Source organism: Mus caroli, chromosome 2, assembly GCF_900094665.2.
Source record: "Mus caroli chromosome 2, CAROLI_EIJ_v1.1, whole genome shotgun sequence".
Taxonomy (NCBI): Eukaryota; Metazoa; Chordata; class Mammalia; order Rodentia; family Muridae; genus Mus; species Mus caroli.
The window spans coordinates 105,388,024-105,401,136 of NC_034571.1; the positions used below are offsets into that span (position 1 = coordinate 105,388,024).

The 13,113-nt window shown below is 36.7% G+C and overlaps 1 protein-coding gene across 1 annotated transcript in view; it reads left to right on the forward strand.

Moving 5' to 3' along the window:
• Positions 1 to 7,556, forward strand: part of Katnbl1 (katanin regulatory subunit B1 like 1) — a 35,255-nt gene extending 27,699 nt beyond the window's left edge. Inside the window, exons 4-10 of the mRNA XM_021152650.2 lie at positions 346 to 625; positions 1,850 to 1,968; positions 2,637 to 2,687; positions 2,776 to 2,865; positions 3,381 to 3,470; positions 4,385 to 4,478; positions 6,604 to 7,556. Of these exons, the coding sequence (XP_021008309.1) occupies positions 346 to 625; positions 1,850 to 1,968; positions 2,637 to 2,687; positions 2,776 to 2,865; positions 3,381 to 3,470; positions 4,385 to 4,478; positions 6,604 to 6,636 (757 nt within the window). The 3' untranslated portion in view covers positions 6,637 to 7,556. The remainder of the gene's footprint in view (positions 1 to 345; positions 626 to 1,849; positions 1,969 to 2,636; positions 2,688 to 2,775; positions 2,866 to 3,380; positions 3,471 to 4,384; positions 4,479 to 6,603) is intronic.
• Positions 7,557 to 13,113: the final 5,557 nt, after the last annotated feature.

Genomic DNA, 13,113 nt, shown 5'->3' on the forward strand with positions numbered 1-13,113 from the left:
GGAGCAGAAGCTGTGTTCCACTCACCAGAAGTCTTAAGATCCTGTGGCGGGTGTTGTGGGTAGCTGGCGAGTGTCATCCGACCCTGTGCCCTCGCTACCCCGGTGCTTTTTCTGACCGGAAGAGCGTCCTTTTGTTTTCATTTTGTATAACTTACCATATTTTTATTGCCTTCCCGGTAACTTATAACTTTTATTTTCCTCTTCAGATTGAGAGTTTTAAAATCATTTTCTTCTAATTTTAGTGGATTATAATTGCAAAATGTAGCTGATTAAATTCTTTCTTTTTTTTTTTTTAATTTTCATTTAAAACTTTTTTCTTTTTTTCCACTTAAATTTTTTTTACAGAACAGTTGGACAGGCAGTGAAAAGCCCAGAAAAACTGCGCAAGGTGCTCTACCACAGAAAGTTAGTTGGTCGTTCCTTCCCAAATCCTTGTTACAGAACTAAGCAGTCCCCAAAAAGTGGGGGCTGTGACATGGCAAATAAAGAAAATGAACTGGCTTGTGCAGGCCATCTACCCGAAAATTTACGCCACGACAGTCGGACATTTGTCATTAATACCAGTGATTCTGGGTCTTCACAGACAGAAAGCCCATCATCAAAATATAGTGGCTTCTTTTCTGAGGTAAGTCAGTTTTAGCTTAAGTTTATTCCTATTGTACTACTAGGTTGCTTTGTTTTGGTTTTGATGTCCTTTTTGGTTTTTCCCTTGTGTTATTCTATTAGCTGATAGCAACTCTTAAAATAATATGTATTTGAATTGTGTTCACTGCCTAAGACAGTTGTACAGATGAACCCCTTGTCTCTAACAGTGTCAGAAATAGAATGAAATACGTGATAGGCTGTTGTAAATATCCAAAGTGACAAGTTGGCAAAGAGAAATTTAAAAGAAGAGGGTAAAGAGACATTTTACCTTGAAAAGCAGATCACTGAAACCTGTTACCTAGTCAGCTTTGCTGGTTCTTAGAACTGCCCAGTGGATACTTGATTCAGCAAGCCTGCTTCTACATCTTTTAACTGTAAAATTAACCCTAAGGAAAGTAACTATACAAATGTATGCATTTACACACATTACAATGTTTACAGAAACAGCTTAAATAGAAAAAAAAAACCAGAAATAATCTAAATAGTGATAAATAAAGCCTAAAAATATGTTTCTATTTTTTGTTAAATGAAATCCATATGTATTTTAGCATTGAAAATGCCCATGGCTTCATGTTTATGTATAGGGGGAAAAAAGTTTTTTTAAAATAAGATTTTAAACTTTTTGGTGTGTAACTATGTACCTATTTGCCATTGTCTAAAGCATGATTTGGAAAGACGCATTCCACTTTAGTGGCTGTAATTGCTTCTGGAGAATGACGTCAGATACTTAGGGTATTCACTTTTTGTCTCAAATAATTTTGAGCTAAAGTTTTCATAACAGGAATGCATTACCTTATTTAGAAATACACTTAGATGGCACATTCATCTTGCTTGTAACAGGACCACACTTCAGGCTGTGCTTCCTCTCTCGTGCTGTTCATTTGGTAATCACTAGCCTAGGTGCTTACCTTGTCTCTGTGCCCACATCCCTAAAATTCAGCTAGAAATTACTTACTGTATAAACTACTGGGATTTATGAAAAAACAATACTAAGGAGGGAAGAAAGAAAAAGTACTAAATTTATCCACATCACTCATTCACTGTATTCAACTGTAAATTACTGTATTCCTTTTTGAGGGCCAGTATAAGGCATTCCCTTTGCATAATTTAAGGCTGTGTCTACCAGAACATTTTCATTTAAAAAAAAAAAAAGTCGTGTCATGTTTCAGTGTGGTTTTTAACAAATTAGACAATTGCCTTTCAGGTTTCTCAGGACCATGAGACAATGGCCCAGGTTCTATTCAGCAGAAATTTGAGATTGAATGTAGCTTTGACTTTCTGGAGAAAGAGAAGTATAAGTGAACTTGTAGCTTATTTAGTGAGGTGAGTGTGACGTTTTTGTTTCTGTTTAACATTAGTAATCTTTAATGAGATATGAAAAGTGACTTTTAAGAAAGTTTTTATTGGTTTTATTCAAATTTAAACATTGTATTTAGCATCCATAGGCACACTATAGTTTAAATTATATTCATCATATTTAAGTGTAGTAAGGATACAGAAAACTTTTATCAGATTAAACAAAGCTGTTACTTTTTCTGGTTAGGATTCTTTTCTTATCTGTAAAACTAAGTGTGGGAAACTTACCATTCTAAAAACAATCTCCTTTGGGAGTTTTAAGAATCAGTCACCCTCCTCATTGCATCTAAGTCTCTGACCACTGCCTTACCGGTGCCTACTCCACGCCTTGCCTCCTTTAAAAAGATATGTCTCATCCTTTCCCATGTCTCTTTCTATTCCTCCACAGCACTTAGCATCAGCATCCTGCTCTGTGTATTCTGTGTTCATCTCTCTTTGATCCATTGCTGCCTCCAACACCCACTCAGGCACTCGAAAGCAATCCCTGTCTCTGTTTTCCCTTTATATCCTCAGTACTCGGCTCATGATAAATACTGAAGTTGTTCAATGTCAAATGCCTTGAAAGGAGGATGGAGACTGTAATATGAATGTAAGTAAGGACACTGTAAGCAATGGTATCTGTCTTATACTCGCAGGATAGAAGACCTTGGAGTTGTGGTAGACTGCCTTCCTGTTCTAACCAATAGGTAAAAACAGTAATTTTTTTTTCCGGAAAAAAAAGTTTTAAAGAAAGTTTTAATCATTTCATATTTTATAACTTAGAATTTCTTTTAGTTTACAGGAAGAAAAGCAATATATCTCACTTGGCTGCTGTGTAGACTTACTTCCTCTGGTAAAGTCTTTACTTCAAAGCAGATTTGAAGAGTAAGTGCTAAATTAAATTTCAACTTTTTTCTCTCAACATTCTTGATTTTTGTGTTTTGTGAGTTCATAATAGGAGACTGGACTCCTATACATTTGGGAGATACATGATGCCTGTTTTTTTTGTTTTGTTTTTTAATTAAAACATCAAACCTACACTTTATTTATTATGACAGTGGGGTAAGAGAACAACCTCTAGAAGTAGGTTCTCCTTCCAGCGTGTGAATTTCAGATTTACTCAGTTGTCAGCTTTGGGGTCAGATTCATTTACCCACTGAGCCATTTTCTCCAACCCTATTTCTGTTCCCACGAAGTTTATAGTATGATTAGGACAGGAATATAAACACTAAAGAAAACACAAAAGGATTAAGAACAGCTATGTAATTTCTATGGTTTTGTGAAGTATTTTTTCTTAAGGAGCATGACTGGTGTATATCTGTGAGGACTTTTGGGGGGGTAGCGTAATTGTTATAGCCTTATATGAAAACACTTAATTTTGTCACAATATTTTACTTCAGATATGTAATTGTTGGTTTAAACTGGCTTCAAGCAGTAATAAAAAGGTGGTGGTCAGAACTCTCATCTACATCAGAAATTATAAGTGATGGGTAAGTATAACTTTAAAGATAATTTGTGCTGAAATTTCTATGAAAAAGTATCTTAATTAGACAAAGTAGTGAGTTTATTCTGTGATCATCATTGTATAATTTTATTTTCTTCATTTTCAGAGAAATACTAAACTGAGGTACTTTTTAATTATGAAAAACACATGCAGAGTCCCAAAACTCCTTATATCTCTGCTGCTAGAGCCTGACCTTTTATTTTATGTTTGGTTTGTTTTGTTTTGTGACGCTCTCACTGTGTGTCTTTAGCCCCAGCATTCTCAGTGCTGATGTAAGACAGCATACCTATCTCAGCCCTTCCCTCCCAAGGGGTAACAGCACAGCAGTGGTGTAACCTTCACATGCAATGTGCTAGAAAGGTAGAAGAAAGGAGCTGCCCTTGGTGCAGTAAAGAATGGAAATATCCTGACAGGTTTCTGAAAGTGGTTACAGTCATCATGCCTTAGCTTGAAAATATGTGAGGAGTCTCCCAAATGATTTGAACCCAAGCCAGGCATGGTGGAACACGCCTCTAAACCCAGCACTAGGAAGGCCAAGGCAGGAAGAACACAAGCTTGAAGCCAGCCTAGGCTGCATAGCAAAACTCTGTATTGCCAGATGGTGTTGAAAACAATAGTCCCTCCACACCAACTCCCTCTTAGATTCCATAATCTTTGTAGACTCAGTGGAATTTTCTACTTCATACCCAAGAAAGTTGTCCACTTGCTACAAATGCCTACTTGCTGTCTCATCTACTTTAACAGCCAAATATCCATGAATTTCTGTGGGGCATGGCATATACTATTTTAAGAAGTTTCTTGACTTTGTTATATGATTTTCTACTGATATAAATAAATTAAAAGCAAGTCTATATCTTACTATTTACTTTCTTCTTTTTCTTTCTTTTTTTTCCCCCTCAGAAATATTAAGATTTTAAAGCAGCAGTTGAGTGGATTATGGGAACAGGAAAGCCACCTTACTTTGGTTCCAGGATATACTGGTAATATAGCTAAGGTAATCTATATTTGTAATTTAAGAGTTATACATATTGACCAGTATTGATATGCTTATCTCTTACAGGAAAAAGGCAAATTGCTAGTTGAGATTTTAATATTTAAACTCCTAGAGGACATTGATAGTTATAATTGCAGAAAGAATTGGTGGTGAGAAGTATTTCCACTCTGCTGCTTGGCATTTGCTGTCATGAGTAGTTATTTACCAGGAAATAAAACATTGTATGGTTTAAGAAAGTGTTTATGTCACTGGCTCATGAAATTTTCTTGGGTACCTGTGTAAAAAGAAACAAATGTGATTGAGCATTAAATATATCACTATACGTTATACACACATTTCCCAGCCCCCTACCCCATCCCCTTTTCTCCCTCCCTCCCTTACCTCTTTGTCTTTGTTTCTGCTCGGACAGTTTTACTATGTAGCCCTGGCTGGCCTGGAACTTGCTATGTAGGCTAGGCGGCCTCAAACTCACAGAAATAGGCCTGTCTTTGCCTCCCAAGTGCTAGGATTATATATATCACCATGCCTGGCAAGAATTCTTTTTTGATTCACTACTTTTACTCTGATTATTGACACAGTGAGGTTTTTTTAATGTTTTGGGTTATAGTCAAACTTTTTAAAAATTCATCTACCATCCTTCAGAATCTTTGATTCAGACTCAAGTCTTCTAAACAGTTCTATTTTTCTGACGTTGTTTGTTGCTTATGATTTTAAAGTATACATAACACTGTGAAGACTTTAGTAGAGCTGAAAAGCATTGTTTGCCTAAAATTTTTATTATTATTTTTTTAATGTTAGGTTATTGGGACAGGTCTGTATAGTCAGGGCTATCCTCATGTCTGTGAAGCCCCTCCTGGTGCTGAAATCACCATCCTCTTTCCTCAGCTCCCAAGTGCTGGGAGCAGAGGAGTATGTTGCCATGCCTGGTTAACTTAAATTCTCTTTTTATTAAAAAAGAAAAGCCTTCTGATAAACATAGCCTTAAGATACTATGGTGATCATGAAAATTGTCAAGTAATTAAAGTTTCAATGTATAATCTATAGTAAAATCTTGATACCAGCCCCGAAATATGTTACTTTATGTTATGCTTTCAGGGAGCAATGGACGTATGTAAAGTGAATAAGGAAAAAGAAACATTAAAAGCTGTACATTTTCATTTAAAAATTTAAAAATAAATGTTTTCTTTGACCCATTCATGTGTATAGTGCATTGTGGTCATACTGACCTTATCCTCCCACTGCTTCCAGTCACCGTCCTCTCCCAAGTCCCTGCTCCACCTTTATTATACCTTTGTGGTTTTTGTTTCTTGAGACATGGTTTTTCTGTATAGTCTTGACTGTTCAGGAGCTCGTTCTGTGGATCAGACTAGCTTTGAACTCACAGAGATCTGCCTGTCTCTGCCTCCCAAGTGCTGGGATTAAAGTCAGGTGCCACCACTGCCCAGCTTGCTTTTATATTTTCTTGCCGTGCTTTTGTTTCTGTTTATGAGCTGTCCACTGTGGCACTGAAAATAGTGGCTTCCTCTCCTACAGCAGTCCTTGACTGCTTTATTACACCATCTGATTTTTTGCCTGGAGAAAAACAAATGGGTGGAGAGTGGATCTGGAGAGGGGATCTCAAGGTCTCCTCCTTACAGAGGACCTGGCTTCACTTTTTAGTACACACATTGCATTTCAGAGCTGTCTGTAACTTCAGTTCCAAGAGATTCAGTATCCCCTTCTGGCTGCTTCTGGCAGTATGCATACCTGTGGTGCACAGACATACAAGCAGACAAGCATTCATACACATAAAATCAAAATAAATTATTTTTAAAAATAACTTGAAATTGTCAAACTGTGCCTTGGGCTTTGGTTTCTATAGCACTTACAGAATCTCTGCATTTTAACTGCAAAGCAGAGCTGTTGAAACACAGGAACCAAAACATTCACTTAGTGTTTGCTCAACGTTATTGAACATATAGTGTGTGCCAGGACTTGTGATAAACAAATGCATATAAAAATTTTGAACCTTTTTAAAGGTTTCAAAGGGAACTAAGGCAAATTAAGAAACAAGCAGAAAAGAAGGCAGGTTGAGTGTGTTTGTATTTGCTTAGTTAACTGATGGGATGTTTTTTCCTCCTTTAAGGATGTAGATGCTTATTTATTACAGCTGCATTGAAAGATTTCATCTTCTAAAGAGTATTTGATTATTCAGACAGCGCTGGATTATATGATTTCCAAAAGTAGGTCTCTCCTGAGAACCGAGAGCTGTGGAAGAAATAAAACCAATTTTTTTCTTTTAAAAAGCCACATAATAAAACCACTAATGAAATCCTAACAATCTACTTCACATTGAAGTGGAAATATCAAGAAGGAGCGGCATCAACTTCAATGAGGTGAAAGTGCACTATGAAGACTGTTTGCCTTTGCTGCATACAGAATTTAAATGACTGTTTGATAGCATTGTTTAAGAACTACTGGGTCTTAACTCAGCCCTGCATAAGAATATGATTTATAGTATGCAAAAATAAGACAGGACTTATTACCAGGAACTATAGACCAATCATTAAATTTTTTATTGTGTTTTATGAAGAAACACTTAAATGTGTGCAGCTATTTTCTTCTGTTGGAAAGACTTGGAAAATTTAAAACACCATAGTAAGTAATATTAAAATTTTTGTCCACACTGATACTGTGTACAAATGCCTTAATTATTGATAAGCCAACATGTTATAATACCAATATCTTTTTTTAAAAAATTAGAAGCAACCATGCTCTGGCATGATAAAATCATGGAATTAAATCAGGGGTTTACATTCATGTAGAATGTTGTTGAAATATATTCGACACCATTTTTTTAAACTTGAGAAATTTTTAGCATCTCTGATTCTTTTTGTCAGAAACTTCATGTTATGTTTGTATGTATGTGTTATTCTTATATAAAGAAAAAAGGTGAATATGTATTTGTATGAATGTTTAACTGGAAATGTCCATGGAGTTGGCTAATTTATATTCACTTTTTATTGTATATAGAGTTCTAATATTTTTCATTTCTGTAACATTTAAACTTCCTTTGAGTAAATTTACTAAATATTTCTATTTTTTGCTTTTTTAATTCTAATTTTATATGAAATCTGATTAATTCCTTGACACTACATGTGTTCTGAAAAGTTCAATACAATGTTTCAGAATTGTTTACAGTTAATGCTGACATTGTACTTTAAGTTCCAACACAATGCATCACTACCTCCTCTAATGGTTAGTAGGAAATTCCAGCAAACTATATGCAAGCATTTTGTGTTTTGTTTTTTTTAATATGGCCATTTGAAGTATCAGTGTACTCAATATTGGAAAGTCATAACAGTTTGAATCGTACCTGTCTTAGTTGGAATTGCAGTTGGCTACCACTCCTGCTAGCCCATTCATCATCTTTCTTTAATAAGGCTTGCAAGCTTCCAGAAAAGATAAATTGACTTCCTCTTCATATTCCAATGTACATTTTAAAACTTAAAACAGTGACTACTGAGACCCCAGCCCCCCTGCCCTCCAGCATCTTTTCTTGCTATGGAGATGTTTAAAGTGTTATTTTTTCACTGAATTGTGTTTTGTATAGCTATTATTCCAGATATCTATGTACACCACAGAATGAGTATCCGTTGTAGTGATTGATTATTATATCCTCAGATTAGAGTCCTATCCAAATGACTACAGTTTTGTGATTGCGAGGTGAGGTATGTAAGAAGTCACTCTTCAGAACATGGGGGTTTCATGAACCTCCATCGTCCTGAAGCCTTCAGTTGGGAACTGCAGCCTCTCTTTCTTCTGAGTCTTTAGTTTTCACTGTCTTATGAACCATTTGGGCAGGTTGATGTGGTTTGGTTGGAGTGTGATGCTAGTGAGACTAAGGGTTTGAGTCTGATCCTTTTAAATTCATTAACTTCTCACATGCACAAAGAAATTCTGTAGTTCCTGATTGCATATTTCTTTCAGTATCCACTTAATAAATTCAGTTGTGATCCCAAAGAATGTGGTGTGCACAGTTTACTTCTCAAAGAGAAATAGAATGATTGATTTGTATAATACTATAGATTTCCAGTTTGAAGAGAAAATATTCAAAATAAGACCTAACATACTTTATAATTTTTTAGTTGCACAGTATCAAATACTATGAATCAGATTATTGACTAAACAGTATCTTTAAAAAAAATCAAAGTTCAAGTAAATATCAATAAAAATTAAGTATAGTAAAAAGCAATACTATTGTTTTAACAGAATTCTTATGCCTAAATATGTTTGCTGACATTGAATAAGATAGCATGCTCAATTTTTTATGCTCTGGGCAATGAAAGAAGCAGCTTTACCTCGCAGCACACACAGTCTTCTTCCTGCTTAATGAAATGGTCATATCAGTTGGCTTTGTCTGTTGGAGGAAGAACCACAAATGTGACTCATCTATAACGGACTGCGTGTCTGCTAGTGCAGACTTATTTTCTGGATTCTTTCAGATGGAAATAGTGTCAAGTGTTGACAGGTGTTTATAGATATATGCATTCTCCTTTAATTTTCCTAGCCATAATATTGTAAAACAAAGTCCGCAACATTTACTCTTCTCCCTTCTTATTTTGTGACAGGAATATACAATAAATAATGTATTCCTAAGCCTAATGTGGTGGTGGTACAAGCCTATAATCCCATCACTTGGGCACCAGGTGGTGATTTCTATAGGTTCAAGGACAGCCTGATCTATGTAGCAAGTTCATACCAGCCAGGATTACAAAGTTAGACCCTGACTCAAAAAGAAAACAACAGAAAATTTTCATCCTTAAACATTACATGCTTCTAATTTGTAATATGTACTGAATCACTAACAACACTATAGCAATAGAAATGAATATTGCATTGTAGCTAGCATGCTGGGTACATCTTCCAGTACTACATTTAACATATTTTTTAATCAGTATATTAAAATGCTGTATTTATAATTTCATCTGGGTGAAACCATTGAGCTAACAGTATTTTTGAGACAGTGTAGCTCTGTGTAGCCCTGGCTGTCCTGGAGCTCACTCTGTACACCAGGATGGCCTCGAACTCAGAAATCCACCTGCTCTGCCTCTGCCTCTCTGCCTCTGCGCCTCTGCGCCTCTGCCTCTGCCTCTGTCTCCCAAGTGCTGGAATTAAAGGTGTGCACCACCACTGTCTGGCACAGTATTTTTTAAGAACCAAACTTTAGTAAAAAGTTAAGTACAACTACATTTAGAACATTAAATCACCACCTTGTCCTTTGAAGACTAAATTAGTCATAAAATCAGGAGATAGAGCTGCTGTTTATCAGTATTTCCAGTAAAGGCAACAGTAAAGTAAACCTGCTGGTGGGTTTTTATTTTCAAAATCGGTGATAAAAATATTGCTTTGATATTGCAGAATTTTTATTCTTCAAACCATTTTCAGATGTGAGTTTCCAAAATCTAGATAAGGATTCTGCCCCCAAATAGACAACGTCCTGAAGTACATTACTTTCCTTTCCCTTTTTTCTTTTCTCGATTTCCCTCTCCCTCCCAGGCCCCCCTGCCCCCTTTCATTCTTTCATTGAGACAAGACTTCTCTGTGTATCTTGGCTGTCCTGGAACTCACTCTATAAACAGGCTGACCTCAAACTCAGATCTGCCTACTGAGTACTGAGACTATAAAGGCTCCCGCCACCACCTGGCTCTGATTCTTATGTTTTCATTCAAATTGTACAAATTTTATACACCAAAGCTCTGGGAAGAGGTGAGGTTTTCTTTCTTTTCAAAGTAAGTAAGTAACTGAGTCCCAGAATATGTGGAACCACCAGAGGTGTATGCTTCCAGACACACCTTATTGTAGGTGTTGGTGTTCAAGTTCTTGGCTTATGCCCTTAAGATCCCTATTGTTACCATTTGAAAAAGTTGAGAAAACAACTTAAAATCACCATTTGTTCCTGTCATTTCCTTTGGCATCTGCATTTGGGGTGTAGAAGAGAAACTATATTTTGGTTGACCAAATAAACATGCTTTTTCTTTTTCTTTTTTTTTTTTTCTTTCTTTTTTTTTTTCTAGAAAACATTCTTTACTATTATGCATGTATTCTTAAATGTAGCTCCAGGATTTAAAGGTATATATTCTGTTGCCCATTGAAAGCATCCACTGAAATATCTTAAGACATCCTGGATTCTGCTGTTCCAGAGTTGGCCTTATTTTATATTTGTTTCCCTTCATCTACTGCCTGTACAGACTCAAAGTCTTCATGGGTCCTGGATTAGCATTCTTACTGAATATCCCTAATATCAGTTATTGCTGAGATGCAAATGTCTCTATTTCTAAATCATTTATCAAGTACTGTTACTGCAACCCCTAAATTTTTCTATGTTTATTACCTTTCTTAGTTTCTCCTTCCATTAAACTAGAGGGATTGCTACATTATTCCAGTAACCTTTGTCCGTTTCATTGATCCTTCATCTCTACATCCCATTCTGTATACATGCTGCACCAGGGTAATTTGTAAGGCAGACATCCTACTGTGTCACTCTTTAAGGTCTCTTAAGAGTCTACAGAAATAGTTTAGTCGGTAGAGTGCTAGCTCTGCAAACGTGGCGAACTGAGTTCAAGTCCCAGAACTCTTGTTAAAGAGCCAAACGTGGTAAGCTCAGGGGAGACAGGTGCCCTGGGGCTCTCTGGCTATTCAGCCAGCCTAGCCTACTTTTGGGATCACTGTCTTTAAAACACCCCCACACACACACCCCAACACACCATTTGTTCCTGTCAAATGACTCTAGAGGTTATCCTCTGGCCTCTATACATAGTCTTTTAAAGTATTGTGTCTTGTTACCTCTTAAAGGCAAAATACCTAATTTGTAATTTGTTTTGAGACAGTGTTATATTCCAACACTGTCCATAAACTTGCTAAGTCACTATTGGATGATCTTAAACTTTGTTGTTGTTTTTACATTTTGGGAGGGGTGAGGAGTGTGGAAGTCAGAGGAAAGCTTGCAGGAATAGGGTCTCTTCTTCTGCCATGTGGGTCCTGAACTTAGGCTTGGTGACAGTGTCATTCCCTATTGTGACATCTGGTCAGTGGTGACCTAGAACTTCTGATCTTTCTACCTCAACCTTCCAAGTGGTAGGATTGTAGACATGTTCACTGTACATGGTTTTTTGTAGTGCTAGAGATCAAAACCGGAACCAGTTCATTGTCAGGCAAGTGCTCTGCCACCCAAGCTACACCATCAGCTCCATGGTTTATTTTTACAGGTAAGGAGGCTGGAGAGTTTAAGCATGGTGTGCCAGCATCTGCTTAATGAAGGTTTCCATGCTGCATCACATTATGGTAGTCCAGGTCTTTCTTCCTGTTGTCATAAGGTCACTGAAGCTATCATGGGGAGGCCAGCCCTCATGACTTCACTGAATTCTTATTATTCCACCCTAGATTTCCCATCTCCAAATACTGTTAACTATGAGCAAAATTTGAGGCATATGGACTTCTAAGGTGTCCATTTAAACACTAGCATACTTATATTATCTCAGCATCTCTCTTTAGTTCAAAAAGCACTAGGTTCAATTTTTTGGGTATATTGTGCTTCTGTTTTTTTTTGTTTTTTGTTTTTTGTTTGTTTGTTTGTTTTTCGAGACAGGGTTTCTCTGAATAGCCCTGGCTGTACTGGAACTCACTTCGTAGTGGCCTCGAACTCAGAAATCCACCTGCCTCTTCCTCCTGAGTGCTGAAATTAAAGGTGTGCGCCACCACGCCCGGTGCGTCTTCCGAAAATGCTTTGTTCACCTCAGCTCTGCCTGATTCATTCAGTTAATCACTTTCCTGGGAAAGTCTTAGCTTCTGTGGCTAGTGCAGGCCTCCACTAGACATTCTGTAGCCCTGGTTTTTTACTCCAACTTACCAGTGTTCTATGATTGACTGTCTTCTCAGCTAGATTGGTAGGTCCATGAGGCCAGAAGACTGGTCCCTCTCAATCCCTGGTACTTGGCACAAAGCCTGGCAAGTAAGTGACATTTTTATTTCTTACACAATTAGACAAACCTGTAGGCTCTTTGGACCTAAACCGTATAAAGTAATTTAATACTTAAGAGTTTGTTCTCACAGCTTGGGCTGGTGAGATGGCTCAGTGGGTAAGAGCACCCGACTGCTCTTTCTAGAGTTCAAATCCCAGTAACCACATGGTGGCTCACAACCATCCGTATCGAGATCTGACTCCGTCTTCTGGAGTGTCTGAAGACAGCTACAGTGTACTTATGTATAATAAATAAATAAATCTTAAAAAAAAAAAACAGAAAACACTTGTTCTCACAGCTTGGCAGAAAATAAATAGTTTCAGAATAAAAATAATCCCATTTTCTCCCTTTTGTTTTAGGAAACTGGGTTATGCATGTGACTTGTAAAGGTGGTTACATTTGTTTTATTTGATGTATTGTTTCTGCATTCCACATAAAATCTGTGCAAGTGAGGACTACTTATGCAGTGGGTATCTTCATATAATGTGTGAAACATGTAAATTATCACAATTGAAGAATGTTTCTTAGGTGTTTTCCATTTTTATCTAAAAGTAATTTAGAGTCATCACAATGATTTTAAATATATTTATCTTTAAAATCACTAAAGAAGATACTGATTTCTGAAAACATTCCCC